Source organism: Bos mutus, chromosome 13, assembly GCF_027580195.1.
Source record: "Bos mutus isolate GX-2022 chromosome 13, NWIPB_WYAK_1.1, whole genome shotgun sequence".
Lineage (NCBI taxonomy): Eukaryota > Metazoa > Chordata > Mammalia > Artiodactyla > Bovidae > Bos > Bos mutus.
Window position 1 is genome coordinate 13,570,412 of NC_091629.1, and position 19,574 is coordinate 13,589,985.

The following is a 19,574-nucleotide window of genomic DNA, read 5'->3' on the forward strand; positions in this document are numbered from 1 at the left end:
TGGTAGAGATATACAATAGAATGTTCAGATCAGATCAGTCACTCAGTCGTGTCCTCAGCCATAAAAAAGAATGAAATAATGCTGATTGCGGCAACTTGAATGGACCTCGAGATTATCATAATGAATGAAGTAAGTCAAAGAAAGGCAGATATCATATAATATCACTTATGTGTGATATATAAAAAATAATGCAAACAATTCTATATACAAGACAGAAACAGACCCACAGACATAGAGAACAAACTTTTGGTTACCAAGGAAAGAGGGAAGGGATAAGTTAGGAGTATGGGATTAACATACAAAAGGTACTATATGTAAAGTAGATAAGCAACAGAGATTTACTTTATAGCACAGAGAATTATATTCAATATCTTGTAATAACCTATAATGGAAAATAAAAGAAAAAATATACAACTGAATCACTTTGCTATACACTTATATTAACACAATATTGTAAATCAACTATATGTAAGTTAAAAATATCCCTTTGACTGATATCTCCTTTTCAGATGGTATATAATTGATTTTGTTAAGAATCATGGAAAATTCCATTACAGTTAAATCTGGAAGACAAGAGGAGTATTAACTGTGCTTGAATCAGAGGAGCAGGTCTTAAGAAGTGAGCACTACTTCCAGGCAGTAGAATGAAGGCATTTTTACTCGCTTCCTTCATAACTCACTGAGAACAGTTATGGATACTAACAATGGGAAGAGAGAGGGGAAGAAAATTCCATTTTGCAAAAAAAAAAGGAAAGTATGCTACCAACAGTTTGTATAATCTTGACCTTACCCTCAACAGAGGAAGTTTTTTGAATGAAAAGCAAAATTCATAGGTGAGAGGAGGCAATGTTACCAGGTCAGAACACTTCCACTTGCAGAAGGCCTGTGATTTAAAAGGCAGTGCTGTGTGCCTCTCAGATGTTGATGCCACAGACTGAAGAGTGAGGGTAACATGATTTTAGGGCAAAGCAAGCAACATATTATTGTGGGGAAAGCATTTGATGTCACAGATCACAGACAAGGGTGCCTCTGTTGACTTCTCCCCTCTGCACGCTAGCTTTACAGTAGCTGGCTGGCCCCATTCAAATGGGAGTTATAATGAGAAAGGAGCCAATAGGAGACGTATACCTTACAACTCATGGATTAATCAGGATGGTCTTGATTATGCTACATAACAAGAAAACCCTGTAGGTTTTTTTGTGACATGACACAAAAATGTTTTATTTCTCATGCATACAAAGTCTGTTGTTTGCGATGACTTTATGATTTAGGCCACATTCATGGTGTGGTGATGCCATCATAACATGTGGATTCCAAGTCGTCATGACAGGGGAAGAAAGAGCTAATGGTTCCTCACAGCTCTTACATATGTTGGCCCAGACGTAGCATCTGTCATTTCCCTTCACTGTAGCATCTTGAATCAGGCACCTACAGGGATGTTTGGTTTATCCAGATTTTGGCTGTGGAGTCTAGTTTAAGAGAGAAATCCCTCCCATTTCCTTATATCAGCTTTCCCAGATGTAGTGAGTGGTTTTTATCAACTTTGTTGGATTGATACATAGCACTTTATACCTTTATGTGTAATTTAAATGTATTAACATAAAAAGAGATGGGAATACCAGACCACCTGACCTGCCTCTTGAGAAACCTGTATGCAGGTCAGGAAGCAGCAGTTAGAACTGGAAATGGAACAACAGACTGGTTCCAAATAGGACAAGGAGTACGTCAAGGCTGTATATTGTCACCCTGCTTATTTAACTTATATGCAGAGTACATCATGAGAAACGCTGGACTGGAAGAAACACAGGCTGGAATCAAGATGGCCGGGAGAAATATCAATAACCTCAGATATGCAGATGACACCACCCTTATGGCAGAAAGTGAAGAGGAACTAAAAAGCCTCTTGATGAAAGTGAAAGAGGAGAGTGAAAAAGTTGGCTTAAAGCTCAACATTCAGAAAACAAAGATCATGGCATCTGGTCCCATTACTTCATGGCAAGTAGATGGGGAAACAGTGGAAACAGTGTCAGACTTTATTTTTCTGGGCTCCAAAATCACTGCAGATGACTGCAGCCATGAAATTAAAAGACCTTTACTCCTTGGAAGGAAAGTTATGACCACCCTAGAAAGCATATTGAAAAGCAGAGACATTACTTTGCCAACAAAGGTCCGTCTAGTCAAGGCTATGGTTTTTCCTGTGGTCATGTATGGATGTGAATGTTGGACTGTGAAGAAGGCTGAGCACCAAAGAATTGATGCTTTTGAACTGTGTTGGAGAAGACTGTTGAGAGTCCCTTGGACCACAAGGAGATCCAACCAGTCCATTGTGAAGGAGATCAGCCCTGGGATTTCTTTGGAAGGAATGATGCTAAAGCTGAAACTCCAGTACTTTGGCCACCTCATGCAAAGAGTTGACTCATTGGAAAAGACTCTGATGCTGGGAGGGATTGGGGGCAAGAGGAGAAGGGGACGACAGAGGATGAGATGGCTGGATGGCATCACTGACTCGATGGACGTGAGTCTGAGTGAACTCCGGGAGTTGGTGATGGACAGGGAGGCCTGGCGTGCTGCGATTCATGGGGTCACAAAGAGTCGGACACGACTGAGCAACTGAACTGAACTGAACATATATTTACATCTACATGTAACGGCATCTTTTTAAAAAATATACATGATGTACTCTCTCTATGTATGTATATGAAAGTGAAAGTCATTCAGTCCGACTCACTGCAACCCGGTGGACTATATAGTCCATGGAATTCTCCAGGCCAGAATACTGGAGTGGATATCCTTTCCCTTCTCCAGGTGATATTCCCAGCCCAGAGATCAAACCCAGGTCTCCCACATCGCAGGCATATTCTTTACCAGCTGAGCCACAAGGCAAGACCATATATATATGTGTATTTTTGGTCACACCATATGACTTGTGGGATCTTAGTTCCTTGACTAGGGATTGAACCTATGCCCTCTGCACTGAAAGCATGAGGAGTCCTAACCACTCTGCCAGGAAAGTCCTGATGTACAATAATATGTTTTACAGGTATAAGAGGTAGTGATTCACAATTTTTAAAGGTTATATATGCCATTTTTAGTTATTATAACATTGGCTGCATTCCCTGGGTTGTACAGTATATCTGTGTAGCTCATTTTAACCATAATGATTTGTACTTCCTAATCCCCAGGTAATGACATCTTTTGACTTATTTTTGATTAAGTGTCATAGAAGAACTTCCATCACATTGGATCATGCCTGATGCCATAGATTTCAGGGGATCAGTCTAGACCTTGGAGAATACAAGTAGTCCCTTTGTCATGTATGGAAAACCCCAAATTTATCAAATTTTTGTCTGTCATCTTTATCTTAACCCTAATCAACCTAGATATGTGAAAGTGTTGGAAATTCACAAACATGCATTGATATTCATGGATCAGTGTATCAGCAAAGCCTGGAAGGTAGGCTGGTTGGAACTAGAGATGCGCTAAGACCATAGACCGTGCAGTTAATGGAGGCCTTGGGCCACAGTGAAGATCTGGTGAAAGGTTCGTGTCGTGGAGGGATAGATCTTACACAGTTTTGTTTCGTTGTTCAGTTGCTGAATTGTGTCTGACTCTTTGCAACCCCGTGTATTGCAGCATGCCAGGCTTCTCTGTCCTCCACTACCTTACCTATGTTTTGTAAATAAATCAATACAAAAATGAAAAGCTTATAAGTTATAGTAAAGGAAATAAACCCCCAGCTAAGAACTTCCTCTTTAGCACTATTAATTTATTCTAATCCAAAGTGGAAAATGCTGGTGGAATAGCCATGTTTAGCAGCAGAAACATATTTAGCTATTTGAACTAACGACTGATTCAGGGTTTACAGACCAATTTCTTACCTCAGCCTTAAGGAAAAAGGAAACATCTTGGCACTTAAGAAATCGAATGCAGGGACTTCCCTGGTGGTCCAGAGGGTCGGACTTCACCTTCCAGCGCAGGAGGTTAGATCCACCAAGGGGTTAGATCCCTGGTCAGGCAGCCAAGATCCCACTGGCCTCAAGGCCAAAAACTGAAACATAAAATGGAAACAATATTGTAACATTCAATAAAGACATTTAAAAAAGAAATCTAATGCAGTGTATGCATAGCAAAGAATAAAACCAAGTCACAGTAGGAAGAGGGAAGAAATAGAAACCTCTCCATAGGCTGCCATGAAGGTGGAGAATCTTAGTTAAATGTTCAGCTTTTCTTTTTTTTTAGCACTATTTTCTCAGCTATTATTTACAGTGGTAGAAAAGTGGAGAAGACTACAAAGACTGCATATTATTGGCAGCACTAAAATTGTGATACTTGCTGTTTACACATATTAGTATATTCCATCCTCCCCAGAACCCTGTGGGGTAGGCACATTTATTATGAACTTTACTTAACAGAATGATACAGAGCCTTTAGGTCTCATCCAGAGTGACACAGCAAGTGAGTAGTAGCACCAGGACTTAATCTTGTTACCTGGATGTGAGGCCCTTGCTCTTGACCTCCAGATTATCTCATCTTTCTGATGGGTGATGGAATCCAAAGGTACTCTAAAGCACCAAAGAAATAAGGAAGGACTGAGGCTTCCCTGGTGGTCCAGTGATTAAGAATTCGTCTTCCAATGCAGGGGATGCAGGTTCGATCCCTGGTCAGTGAACTAAGACCGCACATGTCTCCATGCAACTAAACCAGCTTACCACAACTAGAGAGAAGTGTGTGAGCCATAATGCAGAGCCCACATACTGCAACTTGACACAGCCAAATAAATAAATAAATGTTAAAATAAGGAAGGATTGGAATGGGGGACCAGGTTGCCCAGCATCAATAGGTAAGAAATGTAGTAGTCATCGCATACTGGCTGAGTCCCAGGTGGCAAAGTGGTTAAGAACCCACTTGCCAATGTAGGAGATGCAGGTTTGATCCCTGGGTTGGAAAGATTGCCTGGAGGAGGAAATGGCAACTCACTCCAGTGTTCCACTCCATGGGCAGTGGAGCCTGGCAGGCTGTAGTCCATGGAGTCACAAAAGAGACGGACATGACTGAGCATGCACACACACCATATTGGCTGAAATGCCAGCCTCCTGATTAGATCAGCCTTTAATAATTTGTGGAAGAAAAGAAATTTGCGGGGAAGAAAAGTGATGTATATCTGAGAAAGATAAAAATTGAGAAAATGTAATTTTTGGTGGAGCAACCCTGCCGATTGACAGGAGCATGTGTCATAACAAATTACGTGTTGTATTTAAAGGATATATTATTTGTCTATCAGTGTATATGTGAGTGTGTGTTTAATAACCTACCAGAGGCCTGTGAATAAAGAATATGATAGGATTGAAAGCATAGTATAAAAAAAATTTCTCATTCTCAGAAATTTCAAATAATACTGGATATATCAAAGGGAAACAAACAATAGTCATCTAAATTTGAGCGTGATGGAAAACAACAGTAAAAAAAAAATAAAATAGAGCAGTCTAATACTTAACAGATGATGCTTCTCCAGGGAGCAGATGAAGGGACTGGCCTAGAAATATTTCCCAGAAGACTGATAATTTGCACTGTGGCTTAGAGGGTGGGGTGGGGGTGCATTTCAGCAGATTTGGGATATTGCATCGTAGGACACATTGTGGGGTCTCAGTAAAGAAAGACTAGATTCCAGGGGGTGCAGTCTTCCCTTGCAAACTTGACATTGATCATATAGGATACAGAAAAAGAGGAAGATCCTGAGTGGAGATCACTCACAGCTCATGGCTGTGAGTGTTTAATTGGGTGCCACCAACCCCTGCATTAGCTTTCATTTTAATTAGTGTTGCGCCGAAGAGCAGGAGAACATGTTTTGAGAACAGTGCTATATTAAAAAGGGCTCTGCCAAAAAACAAAAAAGGAATCAAAATAAGATTCTGCTGGAAAATCTGTTGATGGGTACCTGGGAGTAGGTGGGGAAGGTGAGGGAAGTCAAAAAGCAAAGCAGAACTGTAGTGGCAGGAAACACCTGGAAAGTGCATTCAGTCAAGCCGAGAGAAGACTGCCATTGCAATTAGATCGAGATTCTGGCGTTGAGGAATCCGCAAAAGACTGGTGGGACTTCCCTGGTGGTTCCGTGGTTAGGACTGTGCTTCCAGTGCAGGGGGCTCAGGTTCAGTCCTTGGTTGGGGAAGTTCCACATAGCCAAAACAATAAATAATAGATAAAGTCTTTATTAGTTCTAAAAAGCAAGCAAAAAATCCCAAAAGAGACCGGTGTGATTTAGTCCAGCACATCAATGCGAACTTAAATTGCAGTCGTCTGAATTGTCCCGAATCTCCTCAGTCATCAGGCTTAATTCTTCATCATTATTCACCCTTCCCCTGCAGCGTTTTCTTGGATTAATTCAGTCAAATGGTTACTTATCATGGTCCCACACTGTGAGTTCGGATTCATATAAAAAACACGAAATAATATATCAAAAAATACAAAACACAGAACCTGCCCTGCCTAGCATATGTCATGTTAGTGGACAGAGTACCAATGTTTGGGCCCAGTATGAGTGAATTAACACACACAGGACACCCAGCTGTGTGACAGGAGGCAAGTCAGTCCATTTCCCTGAGGCTTTTTCTTAACCATAGAATTGAGACAGATAATAGTGTTGGGGTGCTGATAGATGAGATAATATATCTCTACTGTAGCAGTTTAATGCATTCTTATCAAGGAGAGCATTCTGGTGGGAAAGTCAAGGCCAGTACCATTAGGGCGGCACAGTGTGCGTCCTCAATAGCAATGATCGAGAGCAGTGTTTCGTAAAGGTATGTTCTACAGAATCCTAGCTCCCCAGGCTGTTAATAGCTGTATGGGGAGAAAGTTACTAATTTGAGGACATTCTTAGTTAACCAAAGTGAATTTCTACATTGCAGGACTGGTCAGATCTTTTAATATGCTGAACGACTTTGTGAATCTCAGGTTGGAGATTTGGAAATAGGTGGGTGAGGAATGAAATGGGCAGTATTTCCAAACCCTATTTGCTGAAGAATTATTGTTTGGTGGGGGGACTTTTGTCTTGTGAGACACATTCAGAAATGGTGGAATGTCATGCAAAAGCTTATATTCAGAGCGGTGGGAGATTTCAGAGAGGGAAATTTTGTACAGGAGACCAGAAGTTAAGTGTGGTCTCTTGGAATGATTCAGGGCTCCTGGAGACAGTAAACTTGCCCTAATTATCTGTTCCCTCAATGTCCAGATCACAGTAGATATTCAACAAATATCTATGGCAAGGATATTGACAGATTATGATTTGAATGATTTGATGAAGGCATGGAGGCATTCTGATGGAGGAGGGTGGCCAGGAGAGGCAGTGATGCAACAGGAATGGAGGTGGCTCCCTGGTGAGTCAGTGGATAAGCCAGTCTGAGTGAGGTGGGGGTGCTGTTTGGAGAAGGGGGAGGGCAGTGGGGTTAAGCAAAGGGGAGTCAGATTGTGCTGGACCTTGAACATCCGGCAGAAAGCTTGGAATGGCAGACACAGGGCACTTTGCTTTCGTTCCACGACTGGAATGAAAAGCAAAGTTCAAAGGTTAGCTTTTTAGTGCTACCTAGAAGGGACCGCGTGGAAAGCCTGGGTGCTTGCCTGGAAGTGGTTGCCATGTCCAGGAGGCAGTGATAAGGTCCAGTGTCGTGGAGCGGGCATGGAGCTCAGCCAGAATGAAAGGATGACGACACATCAGATACGCGAATGAAAAAATGAGAATGACTCGGTGACTCAACAGAGAAGGATGAAGGTATGAAAAACTGCAGATGGTGTAGCAGAGAAGGCAGGAATACCCAGTGCCCTCCCCACCCCACCCTCCCGCCCCCCAGAGACCTAGATTCTGGTTTCCACTGAGGTCCTAGCTGTGCCAGTTTATTGAGCAAGTCACTAAGCTCCTATGTCATCCGTCCATATTGTGTGACCCCCTGAAGAACTAGAGAAGTACCACGGAAGGTTATGGCCACAGTCACGAGAGGGGGGGGTGGGGCAGGGAGGGGGAAGGACACGAGTGTTAACTCTTGAGATCTGCTGTTGGAGATGGGCTATGGGGAGAAAGATCTGGTCTGGAGCTCAGTGGATTTTTTGACAAAATTCTGTAGTGTCTTCCCTTTGAAAGGCTTTCATATTTGCCCTCTCGGGGCCCCACTTTGCACCAGCCTCATTTTGCATCCTTGTCTCAGCATCTGTGTCATATCAGGCCCTCTCTTTTTCCTTCCTTTGCCCTAATCCAGGGTTTTCAGACCCTGCGCAGGTATGAAAGTGAACTGGGAAGCCTCAAGAATGTTGTGGGGCTGTCACATGGAGCTTTGAACGGAGGCATCGATTTCAGCAGAGTGTGGAGGGGGATGCAACTTACTGCTGCAGTCAAGTAGGAGGCTTTGTTTCATGTCTTGTTTGCACCTAAGATGTATTTTGGGATTAATTAATGTGCAGGGACTTTAATTCATGAGTATTTACTGAGATCGCAACTGGGACAGTCAGCAGTTCTCCAATCATGCTGAGATGCTAAGGGGAAAGCAAGTGGTTGGCGTAGTACTTTAGACAGCGGATGGATGTGAGAAAGGAATGAGTAATCACTACAGACGGATTCCATATTTTGGGTTCGCCTGCCTCCCTCTATCGCTTCTTTCCCCTTCCTTTGTTCCTTCCTTCTTCCCTTTTAGTTTTTTTTTTTTTAAGAATTATCTTTTTTTTCCTTCAATATTTATTAATTTTTTCTTTTAATATTTGTTTATTTATTTGGCTGTGCCACATCTTGGTTGTGGCACAGGGATCCTCAGTCTTTGTTGTGGCACGTGGCATCTTTATTTGTAGCATTCGAGATCTTTCGGTTGCAGCATTCAAAGGCTTAGTTGCAGCATGCGGGAGGATCAGGTTCTCTGACCAGGGATGGAACCCAGGCCACCTGCATTAGGAGCGAAGAGTCTTAGCCACTGAGTCACCAGGGAAGTCCCCCTTTTAGTTTGTAAACATTTTGGTTAGACCAGAATATTCTGTACAAAAGTGTGCATCTGCGCTCCGTTGCTCAGTCATGTCTAACTCTTTGCAACCCCGTGTACTGTAGCCCTCCAGGCTCCACTGTCCATGCGATTTCCCATGCCAGAATACTGGGGTGGCTTGCCATTTTCTTCCCCAGGGAATCTTCCTGACCCAGGGATTGAACCTGAGTCTCTAGCATTTCCTGAATTAGCAAAAGTGCTGAGTATTAAACGTGTGAGAACCATTGCTCTTCCAAGTCTGCTTATCCCATCTCCTTGATATTTCTCCAGCTACTCCATACATGTTTTACTTCTAGTTAAGTACTAGGAACTTTAGTGCCCATACAAGCTTCTAGAGAGCAAATGTCATTTTTGTTCTCTTTCTTGGGTTTGCCTGTTCTATTCATTATTTCAAAGAATGAGTTTCCATTTGTTTTTCTTTTCCATATTATTGTTTGCTATCTTGTTGCAAATTTTATAATTAATGATCTTTTCCCAGGGTTTTTGTTGTTGTTCTTTGTTGTTTCTTATAGTTTTTTAGAATGTGTACTGAATTTACTTATTTTTTATTATTTGTTTTGGCCATGCCATATGGCTTGCAGGATCTTAGTTCCCCTACCACAGATTGAACCCAGGGCACAGCAATGAAAGGGCTGCATCCTAACGGCTGGACTGCCATGGAGTTCCCTGAGTTTCCTTGGTTTTAGTATTTCTTGTTTAATAATGAAGGCAGATCAGTTTAGTTCAGTTCAGTTGTTCAGTCGTGTCTGACTCTTTGCCACCCCATGAATCGCAGCATGCCAGGCCTCCCTGTCCATCAGCAACTCCTGGAGTTCACCCACACTTATGTCCATTGAGTTGGTGATGCCATCCAGCCATCTCATCCTCTGTCATCCCCTTCTCCTCCTACCCCCAGTCCCTCCCAGCATCAGGGTCTTTTCCAATGAGTCAGTTCTTCGCATGATGTGGCCAAAGTATTGGAGTTTCAACTTTAGCATCAGTCCTTCCAATGAACACCCAGGACTGGTCTCCTTTAGGATGGACTGGTTGGATCTCCTTGCAGTCCAAGGGACTCTCAAGAGTCTTCTCCAACACCACAGTTCAAAAGCATCAATTCTTCGGCGCTCAGCTTTCTTCACAGTCCAACATTCACATCCATACATGACCACTGGAAAAACCATAGTCTTGACTAGATGGACCTTTGTTGGCAAAGTAATGTCTCTTCTTTTTAATATGCTATCTAGGTTGGTCATAACTTTCCTTCCAAGGAGTAAGCGTCTTTTAATTTCATGGCTGCAATCACCCTCTGCAGTGATTTTGGAGCCCAGAAAAATAAAGTCAGCCACTGTTTCCACTATTTCCCCATCTATTTGCCATGAAGTAATGGGACTGGATGCCATGATCTTTGTTTTCTGAATGTTGAGCCTTAAGCCAACTTTTTCACTCTCCTCTTTCACTTTCATCAAGAGGCCCTTTAGTTCTTCTTCACTTTCTGCCATAAGGGTGGTGTCATCTACATATCTGAGGTTATTGATATTTTTCCCCGGCAATCTTGATTCCCACTTGTGCTTCTTCCAGTCCAGCATTTCTCATGATGTACTCTGCATAGAAGTTAAATAAGCAGGGTGACAATATACAGCCTTGACGTACTCCTTGTCCTATTTGGAACCAGTCTGTTGTTCCATGTCCAGTTCTAACTGTTGCTTCCTGACCTGCATATAGGTTTCTCAAGAGGCAGATCAGGTGGTCTGGTATTCCCATCTCTTTCAGAATTTTCCACAGTTTATTGTGATCCACACAGTCAAAGGCTTTAGCCTAGTCAATAAAGCAGAAACAGATGTTTTTCTGGAGCTCTCTTGCTTTTTCGATGATCCAGTGGATGTTGGCAATTTGATCTCTGGTTCCTCTGCCTTTTCTAAAACCAGCTTGAACATCTGGAAGTTCACGGTTCATGTATTGCTGAAGCCTGGCTTGGAGAATTTTGAGCATTACTTTACTAGCGTGTGAGATGAGTGCAGTTGTGCGGTAGTTTGAGCATTCTTTAGCATTGCCTTTCTTTGGGATTGGAATGAAACTGACCTTTTCCAGTCCTGTGACCACTGCTGAGTTTTCCAAATTTGCTGGCATATTGAGTGCAGCACTTTCACAGCACCATCTTTCAGGATTTGAAATAGCTCATCTGGAATCCCATCACCTCCACTAGCTTTGTTTGTAGTGATGCTTTCTAAGGCCCACTTGACTTCACATTCCAGGATGTCTGGCTCTAGGTGAGTGATCACACCATCGTGATTATCTGGGTCATGAAGATCTTTTTTGTACAGTTTTTCTGTGTAATCTTGCCACCTCTTCTTAAGGGCAAATATATCCTGACACCAGCTTGGGCTGTGCCCTGCAGTTTTGTATGAAATATTTTGTTTCATTGCTTTAAAGAAAAGTAAAAATTACCGTTTTTTATTTTTGTCTTTTTTAAGGATTACCCAGGAATATTGCTTTTCCAAGTAGTTGAGATTATCATTATTTATTTATAATTTTATTGAATGTGATCAGAGAATGCAATCTGTAAGATTCCTACTTTTAAATTTGTTTATGGACTTGTTAAAAGGTTTTTTTTTTTTAATAGTCCAATATGCAGTCAGTGTAAGGTGTGCCATAAATATTCATGGGAGATTATCTGCTTTATGTTTATTTTATATACCCGTGCATGCACATATATATGTCAGGTTTATTATTTGTATCACTCATTGCTTCTCAGTCCTTATTTTGTTATTCTACTGCTGTTCAGTTTTAAACAAAGTATAATAAAGTTGCTCACTCAAATTGTATTTTTATCCTGTTCTTGTAGTCTAAAAATGTTTGTTTTATAATTTTTAGTTGTATTTGTTGCAAACACATTTATGATGATTAGCCCTTTTCCCTAAATTATGTCTTTTTATATTCAATGGTACCCACTCCAGTACTTTTGCCTAGAAAATCCCATGGACGGAGGAGCCTGGTGGGTTGCAGTCCATGGGGTTAATAGAGTTGTACACAACTGAGCGACTTCACTTTCACTTTTCGCTTTCATGCATTGGAGAAGGAAATGGCAACCCACTCCGGTGTTCTTGCCTGGAGAATCCCAGGGACAGGGGAGCCTGGTGGGCTGCCATCTATGGGGTCGCACAGAGTCGGACACGACTGAAGTGACGCAGCAGCAGCATATTCTGTTTAGTGTGTGTGAACTTTTTTTTAGTGTGTGTTAATATTAACATTGTTGCTCTTGCTTTACATTTGTTTACATTTGTCTGGTGGTATGTTTTAGCCATCTGTTTTCAAATTTTATTAATACTGAGTATGTATTGGAAACCACCTAAAACGTAGCTTGCCTTTTTTTTTTTTTTTTTGGCTTGCAATTGTAATGACTGTCAGACAATTGGAGATAGGAGACAACCAGAGCCTGAGCCAGAAAACAAGACTGGACAGAAGCACATTGGCAGCACCTGCTCTGGTAGTCAGGGTTCTGCAGAGAAACTGAACCATAGGTTAGAGAGAGAACAAGAATGAGCATGAGTGAGAGATTGATTCAGCCTAAGGTCTTGGCTCACACTTTTGTAGGGAGTGGTGAGTTTGAAATCTGCCGGGAGGTTGGAGATTCAGGTATGAGTTGATGTTGCCACCTTGAGTCTAGATCTGCAGGCTGGAAACTCAGGCAGGGTTTTTCTGTTACTGTCTTGAGAGGATTCCTTTTTCAGAAACTCTCTTTGCTCCTGAGGCCTTTGACTGATTGGATGAGGCCCACCCACATTGTGGAGGGTAATCTGCTTGACTCAAAGCAAGCTGGCTTAAATGTTGTGTTCGTGTGTGCTAAGTTGCTTCAGTCGTGTCCAATTCTTTGTAACCCTATAAACTGTAGCCCACTGGTTCCTCTGTCCTTGGATTCTCCAAGCAAGAATACTGGAGTGGGTTGCCATATCCTCCTCTGGATGATTTCCCAACCCAGGGATTGAACCCACATCTCCTGTGGCTCCTGCACTGCAGGCAGAATCTTTGCCACTGTTCCACCAAGGAAGCCTGACTTAAATGTCCCAAAATACCATCCCCAAATACCACCACAGTAACATCTAGACTTGTTTGACCAAATGACTGGGTGTCATAGTTGACACATAAAATTAACCATCGCCTCGGCATTGTAGAAAAAGCTGACTGAATGTGAATGGATAACTTCTAAAGCAAACAACATGTACAAACAGAAACAGAGCTAGAGATCAAGGACTTAGCATTAGGGAGTCAGCACAGTTGGTTTCCATTGTTTTCATTCAAAAACCCAAGTACTCTTATGCATTTGGTGACATTTATTATAGTGTGCTTTGGATTTACAACATGTATCCTGGTTTTACTCTTTTTAACATTTGTCAGTTTTTCTGTACACCAGAACTTCAGGTGGAAGACATTTCTTGAGAGTCTGCTGTTTCTTGAGCCTTATCTGTCTTGTAGCAGTTCTGTTTGTCCTGGGGTTATGAGCTGTAACACGTTAATCCTGCTCCGTGAAGTCCTTGCCTGCACACAGCCTACAGCTAAACAAATGCTGCTGCTCCACTGATGTTGCTGTGCTGATGGAGTGTTGCAGTGTAGACTCTTCCAGCCCCCATACCAGCTGTCGACTTGGTATATATGGGAGGATGTGCAGAGTCTGTGTTGCATTGCTGTGCTGATGGAGTGTTGCAGTGTAGACTCTTCCAGCCCCCATACCAGCTGTCGACTTGGTATATATGGGAGGATGTGCAGAGTCTGTGTTGCACTGCTGTGCTGATGGAGTGTTGCAGTGTAGACTCTTCCAGCCCCCATACCAGCTGTCGACTTGGTATATATGGGAGGATGTGCAGAGAGTCTATGTTGCCCTTTACAATCCAATATGGTTAACATTACGTATCTGTGGGTTCTGCATCTGTGGATATAGCAGGCTGACTGTACTACACCATTTTATAGAAGGCACTTGTGTATTTGCAGATTTTGATACCTACAGAGGTCCTAGAACCCAGTCCCTGGTGGATACAAAGGGATGGCTGAATATATTTTCAGACTTGTCTGCTAAATAAATCTTTTCAGCATAGCTTAGTTTAGTTACTATTTAATATCTCCAATTACCAGCAAATGTTTTATTCGAGTATAGTTGATTTGCAACATTGTGTTAGTTTCTGGTGTACAGCAAAGGGATTTAGTTATAAGTACACATATATATGGGCTTCCCTTGTGGCTCAGCTGGTAAAGAATCCGCCTGCAATGCAGGAGACCTGGGTTCTGTCCCTTCGTTGGGAAGATCCCCTGGAGAAGGGAAAGGCTACCCACTCCAGTGTTCTGGCCTGGAAAATCCCATGGACAGTCCATGGGATTGCAGAGTCGGACACGACTGAGCTACTTACACACACACACACACACGCATATATATATGTATATTTTAGATTCTTTTCTGTTATAGGTTATTACAAGCTAATGAATACAGTTCCCTGTGCTATATAGTAGCACCTTGTTTATCTATTTTATAGATAGTAGTGAATATGTTAATCTCATACTCCTAAGTTATCCCTTCCCTCTTCCTCTTTGTTAATTGTAAGTTTGTTTTCTGTGTCTGTGAGTCTGTTTCTGTTTTTTAATATTTAATTAATTAATTTGGCCACCTCAGGTCTTAATTGAGGCACGTGGGCTCTCTAGTTGTGGCCCGTGGGCTCAGTAGTTGCAGTGCTTGGGCTTAGTTGCTCTGGGATCTTAGTTCCCAGACTAGGGATCAAACTAGCGTCCCTTGCATTGCAAGGCAGATTTTTAACCTCTGGACCACCAGGGAAGTTCCTATTTCTGTTTTGTAAATAAGTTCATTTGTGTTATTGTATAGATTCTACACATAAGTAATTTCATACAATTGTCTTTCTCTCTCTGGTATGATAATCTCTAGGTCCATTCATGTTGCTGCAGACAGCAAAATTTTCATTCTTCTTCATGGCTGAGTAATATTTGTGTGTGTGTGTGTGTGTGTGTGTGTGTACGTACATACACCACATCTTCTTTATTATCCACTCATCTATCGATGGACATTTAGATTGCTTCTTTGTTTTGGCTATTGTAAATAGTGCTGCTATGAACATTGGGGTGCATGTATCTTTTCAAATTACAGTTTTCATCTTTTCCAAATATTTGCCCAGGAGTGGAATTGCTGGATTGTATGGCAACTCTGTTTTTCATTATTTAAGGAACCTCCATGCTGTTTTCCACAATGTCTGCACCAGTTTACATTTTCACCAGCAGCTCCTTTTCTCCACACCCTCTCCAGCATTTGTTATTTATAGACTTTTTAATGATGGCCATTCTGACCAGTGTGAGGATTAATAATATGGAGCATCTTTTTGTGCGCCTGTTGGACCTCTGCATGCCTTCTTTGGGGAAAGTGTCTATTTAGGTCTTATGCATATTTTTTTATTAAATCGTGTGTGTTTTTTGATATTGAGTTGTATGAGCTTTTTGTATATATTGGAAATTAAGCCCTTGTTGGTCACATAATATACAAATATTTCCTCCCCATCTGTAGCTTGTCTTTTTGTTTTGTTTATGGTTTCCTTTGCTGTGCAAAAGCTTGTAAGTTTCCCGTTTGTTTATTTTTGCTTTTATTTCTTTTGCCTTGGGAGACTGATCTAAGAAAATATTGCTACAATTTTTGTCAGAGCGTCTTGCCCATGTTCTCTTCTAGAAATTTTATGTGCCATGTCAATTAGAAGCAACTGTATTAAACTAGAGATAGTGCCTGGGCTTCCCTGGTGGCTCACAAGGTAAAGAATCCGCCTGCAATGCAGGAGAAGTGGATTCGATCCCTGGGTCAGGAAGATCCCCTGGAGAAGGGGATGGCTTCTCCCACCAGTATTCTTACATGGACAGAGGAGCCTGGTGGGACAGTCCTTTGGGGTTGCAAAGAGTCGGACACGACTGAGCAATTAACACTACACTGCTACTACAAGCAGTGCCTAGTGGTTAAGCACATGAGTTTTGGATTTAAATTGGGCCTGCCTGGATTCAAACCGAGATTCCAAGGCTTAGTAACTACAACTCAAATTACCTGACCTCTCTGAGGCTTACTTTTCCCTCTTGCAACATGAAGATATTAATCATGCTTGCGTCATACTCCTGTTATGAGGATTAAATGACGTAAGGGTTGGTTATTTTCATTATAAAAGTGCTATTTTTTTCCTATTCAATGTGGTATTCCTTTTCTCCATGACAACTTCTAACTCATGTTTTGAAGAAACAGAAGTTGAGGCCATCAGTGGTGAAAGCCAAGCTCTTTCCCCAGTTATTTTGTTCCTGTCATTTCATTAACTTCTTCAATGAGTAGTTTTCTGCGTCTGTTATAAAGCAGGTTTTTTAATTTATTTTTTTGGCTGTACCAAGTCTTGGTTGTGGCATGCGGAATCTTTAGTTGTAGCATGCAAACTCTTAGTCGTGGCCTGTGGAATGTAGTTCCCTTAGCAGGGATCGAACCTGGGCCCCCCCTGCATTGAGAGTGTGGATTCTTAGCCATTAGATCACCAGCTGCCGATGTTAAGTCGCTTCAGTTGTGTCTGACTCTGTGCAATCCCATAGACAGCAGCCCACCAGGCTCCCCCCTGTCCCTGGGATTCTCCAGGCAAGAACACTGGAGTGGCTTGCCATTTCCTTCTCCAATGCATGAAAGTGAAAAGGGAAAGTGAAGTCGCTCAGTCGTGTCCGACTCAGCAGCCCTATGGACTGCAGCCTACCAGGCTCCTCCGTCCATGGGGTTTTCCAGGCAAGAGTACTGGAGTGGGGTGCCATTGCCTTCACCGTAGACCACCAGGGAAGTCCCTAAAATAGGTTAGAGGAAAGAAATTCAAGAGAAAGAATTTATTTGCCATCCATGTCCATCATGGATACCTAAAATGTTGCTAAATTTAGAAACAAAATAGCCCATGTGAAAGAGGCTTCCCTGGTGGCTCAGATGGTAAAGACAAAATAGCCCATAGACATGCATATTTTGAACTCTGACTTGGTTAGTGTGGTGCTGAGTTGCTATCAGGCAAGCAGGCAAGTCGCGGTGCCATTAAAACCTGGTCCTGCTTGATGGTTTCCTCATTTGGGGTATGGTAGGAAAAAACAGTACTAGACTGGTCATCTCTCAGCAAATCTTGGCATTTCTGCCTGGCCCTCCCATCTGTTATCCTAATTGCTAGGATTACTGCTCAAAACTTTCCCTGCTCCATATAGTTCAAGATTGTCACGTATCATAATGATGTCCTCGTTGATTACAGAAGTCTTCGGTCAGTGAACAGTGAATGCATTCATCAAGTTGTTTCCACATCTGAGTTGTTTGTGGGACTGTCTCCACTTGCTTGACTTTCAGATTCTGACTTTCTCCCTCTCTTTTCCAAGCTCAAACTCGGTAAGTAAAACCTGAGATATTGTCATTTCCTAAATAATCCAAAGAGAAGATCTGGCCAAATTTAAAAGCCCTCTGACTGCTGTATCAACTTGCCCATGCTCCTCTCCCTAATGGAACTTTAAGGAATAACCATCATTGAGTAGAGCCTCCACGTCATCTTGGATCTCACCGAACAGAGCCTTGATATGGTTATTTTTTTTTCCTGCATTGTTTGTTGCTCACTGGGTAAAGCACAGGCCTGGGCTTCATCTGACTGTGTTTTCACCTCGAAGAGGCAGTAATTAAATCTCTGACATTGTGCTGCCTTCAAGGAGTGTTCCAACTCAGGCTGCTGTATTAAACCAGCGTAGTTCTCCGTTCTCTTGGAAGGTAGTGTCTCATCTATGGACAGTGAATGATGGCGGTGCCAACTCTCAGAAGAGTCAGGGCTGGGACCCCAAGCATCTACTGTTCCTTCCATGCAAAGGGCCATTCTGAGTTTGCAAAGATGGTGTTCTTACCTGTTACCGCCCTCTCTGCAAATAACCTGAGCAGCTTCAGCACGGTGTGGGGGTTAGTACTTGCTGTCTGACCTTTGAGGACAGATCTGTTGAAGCTGGTTGCAGTTTGCAGCAGGATCTGTGGCAAATTGGAGCAGGCTTCACGCTCAGCCCCTGCCTCTCCCAGCACCCCGCAGTGTTATAGTTGATTCTGCTGGGAGCTGCCTTGAGGTGCATCCCAGCTCCCTGCTCAGCCCCCCTGAAGAATTTTCCGTGATGGCATTTGCTGGGTGTTTGACATCATTGTTGTAAAGTCTCACAGTTTTGGAGCAACTCCCACTCAAACCTTTCTGGTACCTCAGTGTCATCGGTTTTGGACTTGGGGGTTTGAGGTGTGTCTGGGGTAAATTTAGAAGCAAGAAGAAAGGGTGCTGAGCCCAATATCACCAAATTTGGCAGAAATTTGTTCCAAGCTTTAGACCAACATTGGGGATTCCATAAAATCAGGGATAGTGCAGAATGAATGAAAGAAAGGAGGAGTAAATATCAAACAACCTGTTGACCCTTTCCCAGAGAAGTCAGGAACGTGAATTTCAGTGCTTTCGTGGTAACATGTATAAGCCAGGACAAAAGTACAAAAGCTATGAGTCTGTTAGGAAGGAGTTAAAAAAAATTCTCAACAGTTTCTCCTACCACCTCTACAAACATAGAGGCCAAGAGAAAATGCACACGCATACACACACTCACATTCCAGCAAAGAACCTGTTTTGCAAGTTTTGCTGGTAAAAAGCAGGAAGGGGGTTGCTGGAGAGTCTAGTGAAAAAGCCTTAGGAGTATTCATAGAAGGTTTTTCAAAACTAAGTTTTCAGGGTAATTTTATCCTGCAGAGAGAGGCGCATGGACCACTGTAGGCTTTTCTTCAACTGCTTAAGAGCATTGTTAGACAGGGAGGGGCAGATTAACGGATGCCTATAATTTTGATCATTGTTTTCTGCAAAACAGCTCAGGCTTTGAAAAACGAAGCCATCATTCTTGGCAAGGTTTCTGCCAACAGCACAAATTATACCGTGCAGAGATCCAAAGCCCCTAAAAAGGTTTCATTAATGAACAATTTCAGAGGACTGTTTAAGTCTTCACCCGACAGGTAACGTTGGCCCGCAGGCAGGTGGGGTTAGGGTTTCCGTGGAGATTTATGATGTCATGCTTGAAAGAGCATGTCAAGACAGCCAATTTAACAAGTAGCTACTCAAAAAGTCCTATAGGCTGGAAGTAGCTGTTATGCAAATGACAAAAGAGTTTCACTGGGAAAAACTGTGAAAGAAAACCGTAGAGACATGGAGGGGGGTTTACCTGACAGCCCAGGAGATGACTCCGGAGTCCAGTAGAGACGAAACCTTCCAGAAGCTGAATTAGATTTTCTGCTTTAACTGCCATTTCACCTGTGGAGCTCCAGGTACAGGTAAATCTGGATTCTGTTTCTTCCAAGTTCTCGCAGAAAATTATCTGGAAACATTGTGAGGTCTGTTTCTCTGCATTGTTCTCTTGGCAGGAAGCACTGAATCAATAAGCATGGCTTTCCCACACCGAATGTTCGAGTGTTCCTGCTTCGGGGTGTGTTTTTCAGGGCTTTTTATTGAATGAACTGAGATTTTTGAATAGAGCTGAAAAACAAGTGATGCATTATGCATTATG

The 19,574-nt window shown here is 42.4% G+C and overlaps 1 protein-coding gene and 1 long non-coding RNA gene across 3 annotated transcripts in view; one reads left to right on the forward strand and one right to left on the reverse strand.

Annotated features, from left to right (window-relative positions):
• Positions 1-7,832, forward strand: part of LOC138990385 (sickle tail protein homolog) — a 25,922-nt gene extending 18,090 nt beyond the window's left edge. Inside the window, exon 3 of one of the 2 annotated variants that reach the window (XM_070380998.1) lies at positions 1,770-7,807. In XM_070380998.1, the coding sequence (XP_070237099.1) occupies positions 1,770-1,781 (12 nt within the window). In that variant the 3' untranslated portion in view covers positions 1,782-7,807. Of the gene's footprint in view, positions 1-1,769 lie in introns of both variants that reach the window. The other variant, XM_070380997.1, reaches the window with a different exon arrangement.
• The window catches only part of LOC138990386 (uncharacterized), a 22,992-nt gene extending 3,624 nt beyond the window's left edge, over positions 1-19,368 (reverse strand). Inside the window, exons 1-2 of the long non-coding RNA XR_011466446.1 lie at positions 19,233-19,368; positions 3,879-4,048 (exon numbers count right to left, since the gene is read on the reverse strand). This is a non-coding gene — a long non-coding RNA (uncharacterized lncRNA). The remainder of the gene's footprint in view (positions 1-3,878; positions 4,049-19,232) is intronic.
• Between the last annotated feature and the right edge of the window lie 206 nt (positions 19,369-19,574).